The sequence below is a fragment of the Oryx dammah genome, unplaced genomic scaffold (genome assembly GCF_014754425.2).
Source record: "Oryx dammah isolate SB20612 unplaced genomic scaffold, SCBI_Odam_1.1 HiC_scaffold_18, whole genome shotgun sequence".
In the NCBI taxonomy this organism is placed as follows: domain Eukaryota; kingdom Metazoa; phylum Chordata; class Mammalia; order Artiodactyla; family Bovidae; genus Oryx; species Oryx dammah.
The window spans coordinates 12,483,813-12,505,255 of NW_024070202.1; the positions used below are offsets into that span (position 1 = coordinate 12,483,813).

At 37.4% G+C, this 21,443-nt stretch overlaps 1 protein-coding gene across 5 annotated transcripts in view; it reads right to left on the bottom strand.

The window, feature by feature from the left end:
- Positions 1-1,680: 1,680 nt before the first annotated feature.
- The window catches only part of SGCE (sarcoglycan epsilon), a 71,037-nt gene continuing 51,274 nt past the window's right edge, over positions 1,681-21,443 (bottom strand). Inside the window, exons 6-12 of one of the 5 annotated variants that reach the window (XM_040260449.1) lie at positions 21,014-21,176; positions 18,444-18,655; positions 17,486-17,512; positions 16,571-16,759; positions 5,079-5,122; positions 4,179-4,213; positions 1,681-2,193 (exon numbers count right to left, since the gene is read on the bottom strand). In XM_040260449.1, the coding sequence (XP_040116383.1) occupies positions 2,143-2,193; positions 4,179-4,213; positions 5,079-5,122; positions 16,571-16,759; positions 17,486-17,512; positions 18,444-18,655; positions 21,014-21,176 (721 nt within the window). In that variant the 3' untranslated portion in view covers positions 1,681-2,142. Of the gene's footprint in view, positions 2,194-4,178; positions 4,214-5,078; positions 5,123-16,566; positions 16,760-17,485; positions 17,513-18,443; positions 18,656-21,013; positions 21,177-21,443 lie in introns of those variants that run through there. The other 4 variants (XM_040260453.1, XM_040260450.1, XM_040260451.1 and 1 more) reach the window with 4 other exon arrangements.

Genomic DNA, 21,443 nt, shown 5'->3' on the forward strand with positions numbered 1-21,443 from the left:
GCGCTCTTGCCTGGAGAATCCCATGGACAGAGGAGCCTGGCAGGCAACGGTCCACGGGGTCGCAAAGAGTCAGACATGACTGAGCGTGCACACAAACACACACATACATACACACACAAACACACACACCAGGCCCTAGGACTCAGACCATGTGCAGTCATGGCTGGAGGGCAGCTGCCCAGGAAGGCTCTACCTTTGTTCAAAGGCCAAAGCGGATCCTGAAGGTGCTAACACCTGGAAGCTCTCTGCTAACCATTCTCCTCACAGCTGAATGGCAAATTCTTTCCTGAAAGAAGATCCAAGCAGCACGCCACCATCGCTGCCACGATATTAACAAATATAAACGTCAATATGAAAACTACGTGATGAATTACCTACGATGAACTGGAGCCTATTAATGGAACATAAAGTGAGATGATCTAACCACGGAAATCCTTGTTGCCCATGTACAGTCTTTTAAAACATGAGATTTATTAATAACGTGGTAAGGTTTCAATAAACATAAGTAACATTTTAATTCTGTGAACTGTGAATAAGATACCATCCCTGCCTTTTTCTGTCCATTAGATTGTGGCCAACACTCAACCTTATGTACCCTACCCTTTGCTAGCCATTGGAGGGATAACTGTTAACACAAACTGTAGCTGACTCATGAGTGTTCAGGGCTTCCCAGGTGGTACTAGTGGTAAAGAATCCAGTTGCCAATGAAGGGGACACAGGAGATGCAGGTTCAATCCCTGGGTAGGGAAAATCCCCTGGAGAAGGAAATGGCAAACCCACTCCAGCATTCTTGCCTGGAAAATCCCATGGACAGAGTAGCCTGGCAGCCTTCAGTCCATATAGAGTTGTTAAGAGTCAGACGTGATTCGTGACTAAACCACCAACACCACATTCTCTGTTAAGTCCCAGGAAGGAGTGCTTGGGAGGAGAAGTTTCAATGTCAAGGACATGATAGAGTATGCCCCCCTAAGTGGAAGACAAGTCGTCACACACAACACTGACAGGAAATCTTTTTGGATTCTGGAATCAGATTTACATAGCATTTGTGTACTCTGAGCAATTAATTAATAGGTAATACAGATACCTGCCCAGAGCAGATTAAGAGAAGATTTTCCAGATGGTCTAGACCACAAGGTTTCCCAGACAGCCTCTGAGCTTGTCTGATGGACACACTGGTCTGATAGTGTCCACAATGCATGAAGCAGTCCAATGTGTTATAAAGACACTCTGCTAAGCCTTTACTGTTACCACGGGAGATCCTGGGGTTTTGGAACTAATTCATGTCAGCAGCAGCAGGCAACTCTGTTCTCTTTTTGAGCAACAACTCCTGGCATGCTTCTAAAACCAAATAGGTGATTCTAGAGTCAGGGTAAATATGCAGTCTGGGCAGCCCTTCATGAACTGTAGATCTGAACTGTCAGATCCAAAGAACCACATTTACCCTAAACACTCCAAGAAGCAGTATATAAAAGAATAAGCTTTACAGGCCACAACGCTATTTAAGTAAATGTGTTACTCACTTGGAACACAACAGCATACATTTATATATTACAGGAAGTGCTTAATAAAAATCTCATTAAATAAAGAATAAATAGGTGAACCTGTTCCTAGCAATAAAAGATTCCTACTATACAGGAGGCAATCAAATAGTTTCTGAAGTAAATTTTGCCACACATCAGGCTTCATTAATAATATTTATTTTAAAGATCACTTTTTATCGTAACAAATATAAAGTCATCAATGTTTTAAAAATTGTCAAAAATGCCTTAAGTACAAAAAAAATTAGTAAAATGAATGTTATACTGTATATTATTTGGTATATACTTAATACTGTCAACATGCATACCATATGTCAGAAAAGCTCATGCATTATTGGAAGAGAGAAAAAAATAAAAGTGCTATATTAAGACCTCCCAGGTGGCTTACGTGGTAAAGAATCCACTTGCAATGCAGGAGATATAGGTTCAATTCCTGGGTCAGGAAGATTTCCTAGAGGAGGGTATAGTAACCCACTCTAGTAATCTTGCCTGGAAAACCCCATGGACAGAGGAACGTGGTGGGCTACATTCCATGGGGTCCCAAAGAGTTGGACACAATTGAGTGACTCGGCACTCACACACGCAAAAGTGCTATATTGTCTGATTACAAATTCATTGCTTCGGTTAGTTTTCTTTCTTCAGGAATACCATTTACCTGCAATATGTAAGAATGAATATGAGTGTGAGTTAGACATAGACAACTTTTAGACTTTGAGCAAAATAAATTATGGCAAGGCATAATTTTCTATCTTCTTAACATAATTATGTTGCATTATTTCTTTGCATTTGGTTTTCAACAACAACAACAAAAAAGAGGAAAGTCTAAATTAGTCCTCTCCTTCTTGGAGAAGGAAAAGGCTACCCGCTCCAGTATTCTGTCCTGGAGAATTCCATGGACTACACAGTCCATGGAGTCACAGAGTCGGACACTACTGAACAACTTTCACTCTTGGGTCAAGGTTATAATGTTTTATATTTCTCAAAAGGCATGGTCTGAAAATTCCTCCCACAATAAACAAAAAGAATGAGTTCTGACTGTGAGATGTATGACCGCATCGTTTAATCACGCCTCTTTAGAAAAAATCATGTGGGTAGAAAGGACAGAGAAAATGAGAAAATCTGAAGGGACATCAGAACTGATGGCTTGGGCTGGTCTAAATGGTAGTACTACTTACTGTCAGCTCTTAACTGCTCTACTATCCGAGCTAGCGCTTAAGTGCAGGATTACAACCCCAGCAGTTAGTTTATTTCTTAAAGTTCTGATGATCTTTTAAGAGAAAACAACTAACTAAAGAAAACAAACTTCCAAATACACTCTCCATTGGCAAATTCCATAGAGGAAGCTCAAATAAAATATCTTGATATCCAAGAGACAAACACTGTGCTTAAATTACCTTCATAAAGAAAACTGTGATATCAACATAATGCTTTGAGGTACTTGCAAAAAGCAAATTATGTAAACCCTGCACAAATGTTGTTGCCTCCTTGTGATACTAAGATAACCAGAATGTGGAGGGACAGGAAAGTTGTGCCCATGAAAATTTTGACACATCCATAGCACTGAATCTACGCATGTGTACACAGAATGGAATAAAATTGGGAAACAAACTTTATTTTTTCATCCAAATGAACAGAAAGGGAGTAAGGAGTGTAACGTGCCCATTTAGCTCTTCTCTCCAGGAGTCACAAGTCTATTTGGTGTTATATTTATCCGAGGAAGAAACACAACAATCTATCATAATTATAAAAGATGTTAGGGTGGTTTCTCTCCCTTTAGCATTTAGGTACTTTGGGGACTCACTGAAAATGAGAACAAGTCAAAAATAACCAAGAAGAGATGGTGCAATAATATACCCCAAATTACAGAAAAATGTAAGAAAACAAGAAGGTAATAGGCTACCATGTTAACTAAAAAGGAGATGAAAGCTTTCCTGACTCAAGCAAAATGCTTGTTTCCCAAAACCTGTTTTAGAAAAATAACTTAGGAAATTAGGCTGAACAACCTAAAATCCCCCTAGGGAAATTCACTGGCTCTTATAACACTTGCTCAGGCATAAACTGTCTTTTTATTTGGAAACGGTGCCTATTACTAAAACATAGCAAGCTAATAAGTCTACTTGCTAAAAATGTATACAACTATTAAATAAATCTCTCTAACATCACATACTTAGGTTTCCTTATTTCCCCCAATGGGAGGGGAGAGAAGTCAAATCTAGATTTTTTTATATATTCAAAAGAACTATTTACTATTTTTCTAGATATTGTCTTTCTTCACTCCTTGTCTGAAATAATTAAGAAACAGCGGGAAAACATCTTAGGGGAGATTGAAGCCTATGAGGAAGAAGTTCTACCATTTTCATTGTAGAAATACCCTTTTAAAATTTTATCTCTTAGAAAAAAAGTCATGAAATTAGTGGTAGTAAGGAGTCATTTATTTCTTTGCTCTTTAGACATTTATAGCAGTTTGTTCCTTCATCAATCACCTGAACGCTCACACAAGAATCACCGCATCAATATATTGAACAGTCTTGTTGAAACATGTTAACATTTAATTAAAACACAGCAATCAAAACTGTGGGGAAAATTCGTATAAACGTTATCTCGTACTTAAAATCTGATGAACAACTTCATTATACTTGCCTCAAATCTTTGAAAAGTTGTCAAACGAAAATCTCCTTAAATTCCCGAAAGCATTAATAGAGAAGATAATTTTTTGAATGGAAATATGCACAGATTTTCTATATGTGCCTAAAGTTCTAACGAGACTTACTTAATAGCTTCCCCACCACAATACCACTATTCATACTCAGAATTCCACATCCAACTTACAGTTTTAAAACTTCTCTTGCTTTTCCAAAAGAGCTACAAAGGCATTACTGGTTGCTTGGCAATCAGAACTAGGCATCAACCGCTAATTAGAAGACAATCATGAATAAGTTATCTACTTGGTACAGAGATGAATGAAATAATTGGCTGTGGAAAATTTTTAGGGACACTTGAAAGAAATAAACTTAAAGAAAGCAAGTCTTAGGGAAACAGGGAGGATTGTCCGCCATCTTGTTATTGGTCATGTTATAACAGCTTTTTAAAGCTGCATTAAAACCAGGCCAACCATTTCTCCTTTATCCCCCTGAAGCCTCACTGATTAGTCACAATGGTTTTCTTTTGTAAGAGTCAGTTTCAAGCTGCTCACTTACTGAGACAAATCCTGGAAGCATCCAAGCTAAGAATCTTTCATACCAAGGGGAAGAATAGGGAGCTTCGCTGAAGGAAGGGGATCTTATTCAGTCTTCCTTAATTAGACAGGACCTCCATGGATGCTTTTGCTTTAAGATCATTTACTCTGTGTTTATCACTCTGATGCCAATCTATGCAATAATCTAAGCTATTATCCTGAGGTTCTAACTCTGATTTAAGAATGACACAACTGTTTTGTCTTACTTGGTAAAGCTAAAGCTTCATAAATTATCTACTACTAAAACAATCTTTTAATCTATTCGCTTCATTCATAAACATCAGCTTACTATTTTTAGTACTCACCTGTAGTCTGCTGTTGGGGAATTTGAGTCTGATGCGGCAAGTTCCTAGAAATGATAAACATTTTTTAGTAAAACTGTTTTTATTCACAGACATGTAAACAGAGAGCAGACACATTAGAATGAAAAACTTTATAGCTAGAAAGGACCCCAGAAATCATTTAATCCAGCACAAACATGGTCCCCCAACCCTCACAAGTTTATGGATGAGGAAACCGAGGTCTGAGAAAGATGAATAATAACAATATTTGATAAGACTCAAGGAGTTTCTATTACCTGTTAAACTCTATCTCATAAGAACAGAAGGAGGTAGGTATCAATATTATTTTTCCCAATTTACAGATGAAGAAGTAGGCTGAGGTCCAAGGTTACATAGCTAGGAAGTGGTAGATAAAAGACGTGAACACAGGGACTCCTGGCCATGTGCCTATAACCTGTACATGTTCAGATCCAGGTCTAGATCACATGTACACACTCACAGAACAACATGTATCACCACCTTCAATCACTGTGCCAAATCCGTGCTCCTCCATCCAACTCCCAGGAAATAACACTGGCTATCCACCAGCTGGACAAGTCAAAAGTACAGAAACCTTCACGGACTCTCCTCCCTCATTCAGTCCCCAAATCCAGTCACTTGGGAACCCTTCCTGAGTCTCCAGTCCCCTGTGAGTCTGTTCACATTTTCCCCATCTCTACTGCTGCCTTGATGGAAGCCATCACCATCTCTCATTTGGATTTTTGCAGCTGGTCTGAATTGTTTCCTCATTCCCGTTCTTGCTTCCTTATCATTTACCGTGCACGTTGCAGCCAGACGACCTTCCAAGGCACAAATCTGACTATGTCATTCAAATGAACACATCTCATTATTTCCTTATACCTACCTGTGAATTAAGTTTCAAGTTTCTTAGTGTGATACAGAAGTCCAACCCAATATATCTAGCTCCTATATGGAGCCCTCCCTGTACTGCTTGAAATGAAACCACCACCACCACGGCCTCTGTTACCTCTTGCCATCAACTAGCCTGCATTTATTCTTGCAAACTCAACCCAAAATTTGTTAGAGTGGCCTCTTGTTACTCCCATAATTTAAAGTAACCCACAAGGAATGTTAATTAAAATATTTAACTTATTAGTTTTAATTTATAAAGTAACATCTCAAGTACCACCTCTTCTATGCCTCCTTCCTCTCCAAGCATTTCTTCCCCAATTAGGTTACCATTCAGCATGCTTTCATCCTCATGTTGTCATTGTATTTCTCCCCACTTAATATTTAATTGCCCCAAAGTGCCTTAACAATAAGAATGTTCCTATTTTGTATAGTACCCCTAGCAGGAACCATACAACGTTTGAATGAACACATACAAAAATGAAGATACTTAAAAAGATTCATATGACGTACATGTTCACTGACACACATTCACCCACTCATTTTCATATTTTGATATGAAAACTAGTTTACAAAAATGTACAATTTAGATTCTGTGTAGAAGAAATTCTAGGAGTCAATCTTGCAAGAGAATAGGGCTTGATCTAAGCCAGGGATTTTCAAGGTTTTTTGTTTCTCTTCAGGAATGGAATTCCTTTTAATTGAAATCCTAAGCAGAACTCTTGATACACAAAAGAGATAAATGTGAGGTTGCCTGGGTTGAAACAAGGGAGCCAGGAATGCCGTCTCCTTTGTTTCCTTTGCCTCTCATGCTGGCCCCTAAGGCATTTTAAAGAAACCTCCAAGAAACAGAATTTGAAAACCATTGATCTGAATCATTTCAGCCAGGCAAATATTATGCTCCAAATATAAGGACCTAAACTGGAAAACAGTACATGCTAGTTAAACATTGTTTAAACTCTTAAACTAATCCATAGGAATGTTAATGACTTCCAGTGATTTTTTTTAAAATTTCAATTCTATTTAAAAGATATGGTTAAGGAAATAAAATCAAATTTAATTCAGTTTGAAGAAGTTACTTTATAATTCATCTCAATAATCACATTCTTTTTTTTTTTTTGCTATTACCTATCAGCCCTATTTATCCTTGGGAGGTCTCAGGGAGTATTTTCCTTTGTCTATTCTTTCAGTACTTCACAAAATGTATTTGTAGTGCCTTTGATCACAAAAGCAAAAAGGTGAATTTACAAATCACGGAAAGGACATTAAGTTATAGATTTAAAGATGGAAAAACAAACACCTTTACTACCAAAGTCAAAAATGTAATTTCATTGGCATTTGGGAAGGGGATATTTGCCCCTTCAAGGGGAAACAAGAGTTTTGTTTTAACATCTCAGGTACAACTAACTTCGGGTCTATTCTACATTAGAAACAAATACAATATACCTTACATACACACACACACACACACACACACACACACACACACACTTCCTCATTTCCTATCATCTTTAGCTCTATTTAGCCTATTGATGGATTAAATCAATACATTTTGACAAAACAGAGACAACAAATAGGACAAAAAAGTCTCTCAAAAACCCTAGATCAAGATAACCAAACTCAAAACTCAAGCTATGAATGACGTGGCTGCCCCCCACTCCCACCCCACTCACTGGTCAGCCCTCTTACCCTTCTGTGGAACACAGTTTTCAACCCATAGATCAGAGTCAATCTCTGCCCTGTAATTTCTTCTCTAGCCATCATCTTTTTCCCCCTCTTCTGCTACAACTTTCTAAACAGCTATGGGCTTGGTTAGGTTTGAAGAGAAGTGCCACACACAAATAAGCAAAACATTCAGAGAAGTATGAGCAATTGTGTGTGCCACACTGGTTTAGAGATTGACAAGTATCTGCAGTGTGTGTCCCAGCTGGTTAGCGATGTACATATGCTCCTCGCAACTTCAATGGAAACTTACATGAGCTGCATATACATAAGCACAGTGTGTACAAAAAGGTGCTCAACCAAAAATTTGTGGAGATTCAACATCCTCTGTCTCCAAGGTGTACACACATAACTGATTTTGTGGTTGTCCAAACCTGTGGCTACATGTGAGCCTGTGAGTGTTAATATACCTATGATGGGCATATTTGAAGTATGTATTTCATTTAAAGGCTGAAGGGAGGTACCTCATAAGAGGGCTGCTTAAGGCATACTGAAAAAATGCCCACTCCTGACTTTGCTATAGCTGAGCAGAGAATGCAGTAAGAAAATGGAAATGTTTCATCTTTGGTAAAAGCAGGTTGCTAAAGGCAATTAGACAGGAGAGTGGGGTCTGACTTCAAACAGAAGTCTTATAATCCTTCAAAGAAAGAACCTTTTAAAGTCATAAGACTATTTAGAATAATTAACTTATTAAAGGACTAACAGAAAGATTATTATGGGTAAACTGAATTATGTAGAGAAAAGATTTACAAAAACGGTAATTCTCTGAATTATTAGCATTAATTATTTTCTATTTTTACCATTAATTACAGGCATTTAAATAGAAAATTATGTAAATTAGCTATTGCACAAACTCTATCCTTTAAGATAGCAAAGGTAATAACTTGCAAATTAACAAATAAGTGATTTAGGGGGAGTACACAATCATTTATTATTTGTATAACATAAGAAGTCATTTTAAGGTAATTTGATGTTCTTGGATACCCCGTTGAGTTATTCTATGAGTAAGGTTGATGATTATCAACTCATTATATTCCCACGTGCTTGAAGACCCACAGCAAAGAAAGGTTAAGTGATTGCTATAAAAGCCACAGAATCTGTGCCAGAGTTGAAAACAAATGACATTAGTTTAGTTACGGGGAACATAAAACACTTCTCTTGTGAATTAGTATGGATTCATTTAACAATACAAAATAATAACATCTTTTGGGCATTTCTCAATTATCAACAAAAAGTGGTATTATCAAACCTTAAAATTTTCTACAAATTCTTTTCTACAGAAATGCTGATTTGGGTCCTACGACTAGTTTTACTAAGGAATCAAGTCATAATTTGGCTCAAAGAAGGAAGGAAGGACACAAAGAAATTGGAAACATCACCACAATTTTAAATTTCAAGATCTAATTTTAGTTAAAATCGATATAGAATATACATGCAATATAAAGAAGGAGATATTTGTTTATTTTAGGTTTTTCCCTCCTACTTTTATAAAGCCAAAAGCAAGTCTACCACAAGTTTAAAATGGAGTCAAAATCACTAGAACCAAAATCCATCAGAGATATACTTATTGCTTTTAGTGTTTCCTTGCTGAATTTTTTAAAATGTCAATAGCTCTGACATATCCTTGGCTGCTTGACACTTCTTGTCAACAAGAAATTATCTTCATCTCCAGAAAGTCTCTCCAACTGATAATAATTTTTATTGAAACCTAATTTTTTATTTATGGAATTTTACCATGAAATTGGTTCTCACTATTATCCAAGGGAAGACAAATGGAAAAATACTTTAGGTAAAAGCAAAATGATTAGTTACCAAATATCTATAATTAGAAGACTTAATTCTACTTTTATACTGTTAATTTGTAAAAGATTAAACACAACCTACTTCCTGTTTTGAGGGAGACCCAATCACCCTGGATTAAGTGTTATGTTTAGCATAATGAATAAGGAAAATTTTGGTATAGCGAAGTAAAATCTTCCTGGAAAATGTTTGGGTTACCTTCCCTTATCATTCCTTACATAAACTCCTCATTGAATATGCCTCCCATGCAGGAAAAATCAACTGATATTGATGTTGGTATAAGAAAAAGATAATGAGGAGTCAGATCTACCCCAAAAAAGACCGCATTATACATTATAAATTTAAGAATAAATCATTTTTTAGAAAATTGAATATTGGGGAGCCTCTGGTCAATGCTGTCCATAGAAATGCAAAGTGAGTACAATTTCCTGGGTGGTTTTTATCCTTTCAAGGTTTACCATTTCTCTGTCCCATTAAGACATCATTTTCTAGTCATCACTCACCTCTCACTTCTCCACACCATCCCCTTCTGCAATTTAAGGGAGTGTGAGAGCAGAGAGGCTGATGGACATAACAAACTCATGAAGCCCAACAGTCTAGACTGCCACATTTTCTTTGGAACAGACCCCTCAAGGGGAATTAGGAGAAACTGTTCCCCCTCCCTCCACCCTCAGCAGAAATACCAGAAAACCTGAATCCTAAAATGGAAGCTCTTTAAATATTTAAAAGCTGGGATTCTCAATTTTATTTTTCCTGCTCCACCATAATACACCCTAGAAGCAGGGCCCTGGGATCTGTATTGTTAAAGCCTCACAGGGGAGTGTGGCCTGAAACTTGCTTTGGGAATAACCAGGCTAGATTATCTCTCAATAGTCCTTTTAGGACCTAAAATTCTATGCCTTGGAATTTGACTTTCTTAATTTAAATTACTGTGTGTTCGTCGCTCAGTCATGTCAGTCTCTTTGTGATCCCCGTGGACTGCAGCCCGCCAGGTTCTTCTGTCCAGGAATTTCCCAGGCAAGAATACTGGAGGGGGTTGCCATTCCCTTCTGCAGGGGATCTTCCTGACCCAGGGATTGAAACCGGGTCTCTTGAATTTCAGGCAGATTCTTTATCATCTGAGTCACCAGGGAAGCTCATAATTTAAATTAATATAAAAGCTTATCTTTGAGAGACATGGTGTGTGCTAAGTCACGTCAGTCGTGTCTGACTCTTAGCAACCCTATGGACTGTATGTAGCCCACCAGGCTCCTCTGTCCATGGAATTCTCCAGACAAGAATACTGGAGTGGGTTGCCATGCCTTCCTCCAGAGGATCTTCCTGACTCAGGAATCAAACCTGCGTCTCTTATATCTCCTGCACTGGCAGGCAGGTTCTTCACATAGCAGTTAAAACTATATTATATTTTTGATATTATGTCTTTGGTAAGAAACATAACATCTAATCACAACAATGATTCTTTGGGCAAAGAGAATTTACTCTTATTTTTAAGTTTTTTTTTTTTATGTGCACAGTTTTTAAAGTCTTTATTGAATTTGCCACAACATTGCTTCTGTTTTATGCTTTGGTTGTCTAGCCAAGAGGCATGTGGGATCTTAGCTTCCCAACCAGGGATCAAACCTGCACCCCTTGCACTGGAAGGGGGAGACTTAACCATGGACCACCAGGGAAGTGCCTAAAGCAAACTGACTTTTAAGAATTACTTGAGAGCATGCTTTCTAGCAATAAATTATAATAAGTCTGCTTTCAGTGGAAAAAATTCTTCCTATTAACGGTCACATATTCACTAAGCTACAAAGACAAGCAATTAAGCACAGATGTAAGAAGTCTGACTATACTTCAGGAAGGGGGACATTTTACAGAAGACCTGGCCAGTGCTCCTCAAGACTGTCAAAGTCATGAGAAACAAGGAAGGTCTACACTGCCTAGAGCTGCTGCTGCTGCTGCTTCTGCTAAGTCGCTTCAGTCATTTCTGACTCTGTGCGACCCCATGGACTGCAGCCCACCAGGCTCCCCCGCCCCTGGGATTCTCCAGGCAAGAGCACTGGAGTGGGGTGCCATTTCCTTCTCCAATGCATGAAAGTGAGAAGTGAAGGTGAAGTTGCTCAGTCGTGTCCGACTCCTAGTGACCCCATGGACTGCAGCCCACCAGGCTCCCCCGTCCCTGGGACTCTCCAGTCAAGAACACTGGAGTGGGTTGCTGTTTCCTTCTCCAATGCATGAAAGTGAAAGCGAAGGTGAAGTCGCTCAGTCGTGTCCAGCTCCTAGCGACCCCATGGACTGCAGCCCCCCAGGCTCCTCTGTCCGTGGGATTTAGGCAAGAGTATTGGAGTGGGCTGCCTACACCAGAAGGGACTAAAGAGATATGCCGATTATTGTGTCTTAGATGGAATCTTGGAGAAGAAAAAGCTCATTGAGGGAAAAACTAGTGAAATCTGGAGGGGGAACAGTCTGAAGTCTGGTTAAAAGTAAAGCAGATTATGTTGGTTTCTTGGGCTTCCCAGTTGGTGCTAGTGGTAAAGAATCTGACTGCCGATGCAGGATACATAGGAGATGCAGGTTGAATCCCAGGGTCGGGAAGATGCCCTGGAGGAGGGCATGACAATCCACTCCAGTATTCTTGCCTGGAGAACTCTATGGACAGAGGAGCCTGTGGGCTACAAAGAGGTGCAAAGAGGTGGACATGACTGAAGCGACATAGCATGCATGCATTATTGGTTTCTGGGGCAGTAAGACGTTAACAGTGGGAGAACTGTGGTGGGGTACCTCTGTGAACTCTGTATTATCTTTGCAACTTTTCTGTACCTTTTAAATCATCCCAGAATTAAAGTTTATTAAACAATAAAGACATTGGGGCTTCCTAGGTGGTACAAGTGGTAAAAAAAAAAAAAAAAAGTCTGCCTGCCAATGCAGGAGACACAAGAGACGTGGGTTTGATCCCTGGGTCCGGAAGACCCCTGGAGAAGAAAACGGCAAACCACTCCAGTATTTTTTGCCTGGAAAATTCCATGAACAGAGGAGTATGGTGGGCTACAGCCCACAGGGTGGCAAAAGAGTCAGAAACAGCGAAGCACACACACAAACAATAAAGACATTAGCAAATATCAAATAAATATGCTTTATATTTCTACATGTAATAATTTTAAGTCTGTCTGTGCTGTCTCTCTAATCAGAAAAGGAGAAGGAACAGAAAATAACTTCCTTTCTAGCAAGTCCCCTGTCTCTGGACCTGCTCCAGTTACCCTTTCTACTATCTGTTCAATCACCTTGCCTGTAGCCTGAATCAGAAATCCTAGAGGTCAATGATCACAGTATCTATTGCTAACTTGATATCAAGACTGGTTTTGACCTAATTTAACGTCTCATGAAATTAAAAGACGCTTACTCCTTGGAAGAAAAGTTATGATCAACCTAGATAGCATATTGAAAACCAGAGACATTACTTTGACAACAAATAGTCAAGGCTGTGGTTTTTCCTGTGGTCATGTATGGATGTGAGAGTTGGACTATAAAGAAAGCTGAGCGCCAAAGAATTGATGCTTTTGAACTGTGGTGTTGGAGAAGACTCTTGAGAGTCCCTTGGACTGCAGGGAGATCCAACCAGTCCATCCTAAAGAAGATCAGTCCTGGGTGTTCATTGGAAGGACTGATGTTGAAGCTGAAACTCCAATACTTTGGCCACCTGATGCAAAGAGTCGACTCATTGGAAAAGACTCTGATGCTGGGAGGGATTGGGGGCAGGAGGAGAAGGGGACAACAGAGGATAAGATGGCTGGAAAGCATCACTGACTCGATGGACGTGAGTCTGAGTGAACTCCGGGAGTTGGTGATGGACAGGGAGGCCTGGCGTGCTGCGATTCATGGGGTCGCAAAGAGTTGGACATGACTGAGCGACTGAACTAAACTCAAAGTCTCTTATCCATATCTCAATTTTATTATCTGCAAATGATTAAACATTTTTTACTATCTAATTTAAGGGGCCAGTCTGGAGTCATATGAAGCATTCTACCAAAAAGAAGGTTGTATAATTGATAAATAACAGTGGTAGCCTCCCATTACACAGCATTCTCTAGACTGTTACAAGGTTCGTTATACATCAGACTGACTTCTTTAAAAGACCCAAACAGGTTTCTGTGCAGCTCTGAAGAAAAGCTTTGAATGTTCTTGAGCCTTGTTTAGAAGTCAAGATAAACTTGCAACCCTATCTTATGCCTAAATATTTATGTCAAATCTAAAGAATAAATACAAAATGATGTAGCTATCCACATTATCAACAATAAATTCAGTACAGTTAGTATGCCTATGTGAAGATGAAACTCACATCCTTTTAGAAAGAGTTTAATAAATACCAGGCAGCTCTATCCAAGGATATACCTGGTTAGCAAGTTCTGTAATACCTCATCAAATATATAATATCTCTTTTTAACACTGAGAATTCAGTTTGATCCAAATGACCAAAATATTTATATATGTGTGTACCTGAGCTGAAACAAACCTTCAAAAACAGGTTAGGAGCAAAAACGGAATTCGCATAAAGGACAATTGTGATGAACCTGATACAATAAGTTCCCTATTTTCTGGCATGGTTGGAAAATGAGGTTAATCACATATTCTGGCTTATAGAGAGTTACCATAGAGACCATGCACATATTATCCATTTCCAAGAATAAAAGAAAGATAATATACACTCAACACCGAAACTACATCGAATGTAATTTAATTTTCCTCTGATGAGTCAGACGCACTTGATGATCTCGCAGTGCCTCAGAATAATCATTGTGAACATCATCAATTATCTATGTACCCTATTTGTATAGAAGTGCTAGTTAATGGACTTTTTCCATTAGCAGAAATCTGAATAATATAAAGGTTTTCTGGACTTAAAAATACATGTATGGTCAAACTGTTCCAAGTTCAATAAAATAATCTATTGCATTTGCAAATAGAGAGATCTGATCAACCTAATGACAGTCTTGATGGGGTTATGGAAGGACCAGGAAGATGCATTTAGTTATAAACTAGATAAGAAATTTTATTTTACTTGGGTATTAGTAGCAACTTTGTCAAATCCTAGTCACAGAGAATCAAAATAAAGCTTAAGGAGTTATCCTTATTCTCAACATAGTTAGAAAGCACATCTAAAAAATGACCCAGCCTTTTATCCTCCCTTAAAGTTTTACTGACTTATTGTAAAATCACATTCAATTTCCCCTATTCATTATAATGAATATTCTTCTCTTCTAAAATTTGACAGCATTGTTATTTTGTCCGTAGAAGATTCCCAAACTTCGTTCTTCTGACCTTTTCCCGTGGATTCACAGGGTATATCAACACACTGAAGGCTCTGAGAACTCCCCCAGTTTAAATCAAAAAACAAAAAGTCCCGTTTCTCAAATTTATTTGACTGCTTCTTTTTTGAAGATATATATCAACCTTTGAAGAATAGGTATTGACATTTACTAGCATTCTTAGGGAAAGAATGTGAGAAATGGAAACTTTAAAGAATTCTTCAATTCTTTTCAGTTTGAAAAATGAACGAAAAAGCTATTCATAATTTTCATCTAAGAAAGACAGGAGAGATTGCAAAACTGTGAACTATTACAATATTCTTGAATATTGTAATATTCAACATTCTTGAATTTCCTAATTTTTCTCACCGGCTTCTAATAATCCTGACAAAGAGGTTTCACAGTGATCCCACTAACCATTCGAGGACATAAAAATCCATCAGTTCCATTTAGTACAATTCGATTTTGTGAAACTTTAATATTTATATAAATGACAGAATATTGTTTCCAAAACTCAAACTTTTAAATATATGCCGTTTTCCCTACTGCTAATAGATTGAATCAGTTACTCACAGACACATACGTACACACACATGTACACACAGATATATACCTTAGCCTATTCAACAAAAAGTGCATACTGTTAGAGGACTTCAGGAAAATATTCATAATACTTTTTAAGAGTTTCATGCTGTACTGACTGAGCTAGCTAGGCATGCTTTCATAATACTTTTAGATTGTCAAAGTCTTTTGACAAATTTATAGTCTGTCTATACTACTCATATTAATCACTATTTTAATTACTGTTTAATCTTCAAATTACCACATGTCATTTACATGGCTGTAAAACAAGCATTTGCAGAGTAAAAATGTACCCAATATGCTGTCCAAATAAATCTCTAACCAGTAAGAGGTTACTTTTATATCCTATCCTAATATCTATGTGTGAGTATCTCTGTATGTATGTATGTCTGTGTGTCGGGGGTGGGAGGGATAGATATATTCATTCTATTTACAAAAGTCAACTGAAAAAGAGAAGACTCTCAAAAGCAAACTGTGACTTCCTTAGGGAAACTGAATTTAACCCATTTTAACATATGTTTAAAAAAGTAAGAGTCATGTTCTTCGAAATAAATGACACTTTCACTTACAATTTCTTTACACTAAAACAGAGTTTCTAGATATATAACGGGTTCTCAACTAATTTCCTCTACACCTACCCCTTACAAAGGCGTCCTCCAAGCTTTCTGACCACAGTCCTTCTAGCACAACAGAGAAGGTCTGTACTAATAAAGTGTCTTTACAGCCAAAATTGGAACTACTCATTTTGATATATAAGCAAATCATTAAAAAAAAAAAACAAACCCAAACCTTAAAAACCCTGAGGCAAAAAATTTAAATAGCTCTCTGGTAATAACATTAAAAAACAGGTTAACAGAACCAAATAATTCTAATAATAGCTTTAAAAAATAATCAATTTGCTATGCTTTAGAATATGCCTCTCTTTTCACAATTAACTCATCTTTGAGCAAGCATATGTGAGTTCATTCATTGTGCTCACATTAAGATGAATGTCATCTTGTTTCGATTAGTGAAGGAAAAAAGAAAATTTCCTCAAAGTAATTTTATGTATTTGCTGTGGGGTTAGGATCTACACTATCAGTGTTGTTTGGGTACTTTTCTCCTCCAGTTATAAACAAACAAACAAACGCAACCATAATGAAGAGCTCTGGTCTTGAAAGACAGTAAGCAGATACGTTCATGCATTCATAATGACAGTTCCAAGTGGACACTTACTGCTGTGTCTGCATCAGCGGCATATTGGTGCTCTCATAATTGTCTGTGTGTAGAGGGGGTATGATTTCTCCAGTCACAGGGTGAAATACAGGAAGTGTGGACAGGGGCCATGCTATCTCTCTATTCTTGGACATGTCACGAAGTTCTTTGGTAGATTTCTGAATAGCACTATGATGGACCAGTTGGATGCTAGGTCAAAAAGAAATAAAACAACACAGATTTAAAATCACATATTAGCTCCACACATTATCAGTTTGAAAAAGTTACAAAATCTTTTTTTTTTTTAATAAAAAAACATTATTGCACTTTGGGCATTCTACAAGTTATTTCAGAAAAAGATAAGTTTCACATACTTTTAACATAACAAAACTGAAAATTAGAAACTAACTTTAAAATAAATGTTATTTCTCGTTAAACTAAGCTATAAAGCACTGTGTTAATATTACAGCCCTAGGTAGCAAACTACTATTCTATTTAATCTCTATGATTAAGATAAAACTACCATAGCTTTTATACTGTTGCTTCTGATGGGGCATTTATACATACTCACATAAGTTTCATTTTATGGTAGGTTATTACTGTAGATTCAGGAATACGTGTATGAAAGGTCTTTCATCTGTTCTCTGGTTTATAGAAATGCAGATTGGGAAATCACATAATATAAATGGCAAGTTAATATTCTGCATCTGAAATATTTTAGGTTTAATTTTTACCTATATAATCTTAGTTTTCATATCTTTGTTTATTCTCTACCCCTCCTAAATTTCTCTATTTAGAAAGCAGCTTTCACATTTATGAAATAAACTATGGAAGATGATGAATGAAAAAAAAGCATGACACATGGATGGCGCATGATGAGCAGCTGAGACATGGAAAAGAAATGACAAAGAAAATAACAGGAAAGAAGACACTTACTCTGGTGTTTGCATGTTTCTCTTTTCCCTAGAAACAAAACAAAATTTATGAATTAAATACTAGCATTGAAATTTGGAACATTAAGACTATATGCTCACAGGTCTCGCATGAGGTGGAAATGCTGACATTGTCACTATTAAATGCAACCAGGCAGCATTTGCCAGCAGGTTGATGACATTACTTGGATGAGTACACATACAGAAATGGAATACTGATGAGAAACACAGGAGAAAATGGGAAAAAATGGAGATTAAGCATCAAGCTCTTGGAAATAAATTCTATGACATAATGAAATCAGGCTACATGAAAAAATGGAAGAAATGTGTTACTTGCTGCTTTATTAATATTTTATCATTTGCTTTGTCACCCTGACTTCCAGATAATCTCGGGAGATTATTTTAATTGACACAGATGTCCTAAAAGCACTAACTATTCATGAAGTGAAGACTCACTGCTCAAATTATCATTTTATTTTCATTAATTTACTCCTAGGTTTATATATATCTACATATGTACTTTTAAACATTTAGGTTGTACTGCCCTGCTTTTGACATCCAGAAAAATCGCAAGAAGAAATCTGACCATCATTTCTGATCAAACTGAGACTGAGACAATTTATTTAAAGTGCAGTTACCATGTCAATACGTTCCACAGTCTCTGCTTACACAGGATGGCTTATATAACCAAATACCTAGCCTCAATTATCCCTGGGACTGTTTTGGCAGTATGAGTTTACATTTAGCCTTAATCATTTTTGAATATAATAATTACAACCTCTAGTTTACTAGACTCAAAACTATTTTAATTCATTTGAAAGGAATAAAGTACTGTAGTTTGACTTGAACATAATTTCATTTACAAGGTGTTTTATGAACTAAATGAAACTTGGGTTTTAATGGAATCTTATATATTATCTTAGAAGTTCTATAATTTTTTATTAGTGTTTTAAAGTACTCACACTCCTTCCCGTCGGCAGCACATGATATAAGCAAGTATTAGAAAAAGGACCAATGCTACTGCCGAGGGCACAGCCAGTGTAATTAGGAAATCCGTGTAATAGTCTCTGCTTTTCAAAGAATCAGAAGGGGGTTTGTACTCTCCACCATCAGGCAAAATCCCTTCTCCACGAATCACTTCCTGATAGGTGGACACTTGCTTTGTTTTATCAACCTGATACAAAAGAAGATAATTACACATGAAATTAATAGTTGCAAATAGTATGACAGCTTAAGAATCTAGACATACCAAGACAGACTAATTTCTAAAAAGCAACCTTTCCTGATTACTTTATCACCTTGAACTTGCAATTATTTATGAAAACTAGGAAGAAGTAATAGATGAAAGTTAACAAGTTAAAAGTTTATACTGGCCTTTCTAGGTCCTTCCTGTAACATATATACATACATATATACGTACACAAAAAATGTATACACACGTGTGATTGTTCTTTTTCACTTTACTTCCCCCAAAGCAAAAAGACACGTGACTATGCGTACTGCTTGTTTCCTAGTGACAAATCTCTAGTGCAGATGTCAACAAACCGTCAACTGACTGATAACTAGTATGCAGGTATGGTTTCTAAGGTTAGTGAAAGGGAGTAAAAAAAGAGAGGGAGAGAGACAGTTTCTAAACGCCTACAACTTTGATCCTCTGCCATCCAGCAGACAGAAGTCATTTTTAGGAAAAATAAACTATTTTCCTTAAAAATAGTTTAAGGAACATTAAATGCTATCGCTTCATTAAATTCTATCCCAGGCACAAAAAATGTAGAACACTTGTACTATATTAATTTACCTCCACATTAACTGAATTGCTTTCACTGAGCTGCATTTAATTATGCTAAATGTTTTTATTGAAGGACACAATAAAATAGCCATGTGAAGTCTGTTACTACATTTGTTCCCTGCCTTAAAAAATGTTGGGGAGAATTATCTGCAGCATTTTTCAGTATCCTCACCCTTAAACACCACTTGAAGAATTTTGCTACCGAGAGAGTGCTAGTAAAAGCTTTATCTTTTGCCAAGGAATTGATGCTCTGCCTCCTTTAAGAGTGAGAACTAAGTAACAAATTAACTTCCTCATTTTACCAGGGACATTAGGAGGCTTACTGTCAAACTTGACCTTAGGCTTTATGTTTTGGTAAAGTGCAGGTCCTGATTTTCCAGTTCTTTTATCTTTGCTCTATTATGCTTATTATCTGACTCTTATTTAAGCATCTTGAAATCTTCTGTGGTAAGATGTAACCAATACATACATACATGCCAAAGAAAAAGCCAAAAATTCCCAACCTTTCTTTTTATGCAGTCTCACCACAGAAAATGCAGTCTTCAGAGCATGTCATTTTCAAACCTTTAGAAATTAGGTAATTTTCCTAAACATGCATAGTGTGCAGCTCAAGCACAGGCGAAATGGCATCACCAGGGCTCTCTGTCCACTGCTCTGGTGAGAGGCATCTACTGAAGTTACGACTGCAGCTACTCCATCTTCTGTGCCCTTTTATGATTAGCACATGGCCAACACATTGAGCTCTGTGAATTCAATATCCATTGACTAGAGCACGTAAACCACACAGCATCTGAATACTTTTACTGAATTTCAGAAAACAGAGAAAGAAAGAGCATTATTTTCCTAAGGCACATGTGACATGGAAAGAGAACTCTGGGCTTAGGGCCACGGATGCTAAGTGCTTCCGTGTGAGCAGGGAGTTCTCCTGTCCTGGGTCTGGGAAAGGCGCCTGCAGCTGGTTTCCTAAGACGTCAAGTGACAGTTGTGTTTATGCGTCAATCACTTTGTTCGAATGTCAACTTTAAACTTAGACCTAACTCACCACCAATCATTAAGAGTGGATTGAAGGTAAATCTAAAGGTCACTAAAGAAGTAAACCAACATTCCTAACTTCCAGAAAGGAGGATCAGAAATATAATAGAAATTATATGTACAATATCATACGTATCTGACATACGTATGAAATCTTACTCATGTTCCTAAGTCTTTGAGCATGCTAATTAAAAAGTGATTTGGAAAAAAAATTAATATTTAAGGGGTCCTGGGTAAGATTCTAATTTTCCTCTTCTTTTCCTTTTATTCCTTGATCTTTCCCGACAATGAGTTTCCGGGACACCGAATCATAGCACAGTTCTGCTTTAGTTTCAGATTTATCATTGCACTCCAGTCTCGCCTTCCAAAGTGGGACAAGGAAGCATATGTGAGGCTTCCTGCCCATGTTACACAGACTCCAAAACTTGAGTTAGTAGCCACCTGGATGTCCAGGGATCATTCAGACCACCCGCCAAGCTAATCCGGCCCCAACAACTAATCAAGAGCAGACTGAATACAAAAGTGGAGGCACACTTTCTTAAATGGATGCACTGTCAACGGTCTCACCAAATCCTTAAAAGTCGAGGGAAGTCAACTGCAGTTAACAAAGTAAACCCCGGATTTGTTCCTAAAAGCAGTTCCGGTTTTAGTCAAATGCTCTTTGGCCACATCACTTCAAATTACAGTTGTAGAAACAAAATAAAAACTCACCAATGAAATTTTGCACCAGTCAATGTAAAATTGAGTACGGAATTTTTTGTCACATGTTATTACAGGCTCCATTTCTTGACTGCATCTCAATTGATTCTGTGGATTTTCAACTTCTCGTAAACAAGAAGAAAATGGGACGTCGGCACCAACCATGACATAAACGCTGCAAAAATGTGAAATTCTCAGGTTATCCTTTAAGAAAATTGGAAACACTGAAATAAATCTACCCTGAAAGCAGGATTTATCCTTTTGAATTGAGGGATTATCTAGAATCATCCCTAAGGTAGAGGCCTGGGCTTTTAAAGCAGTGATTCATGTAGGGGCTTCTTTTCATTCTTTCCTTTATTCAACCAATATTTACTGAGTGTTTTGGTGTACAGACACTCTCTTGACTCTGTTACTTCCTAAAAATTTTTTCACCCTATATCAT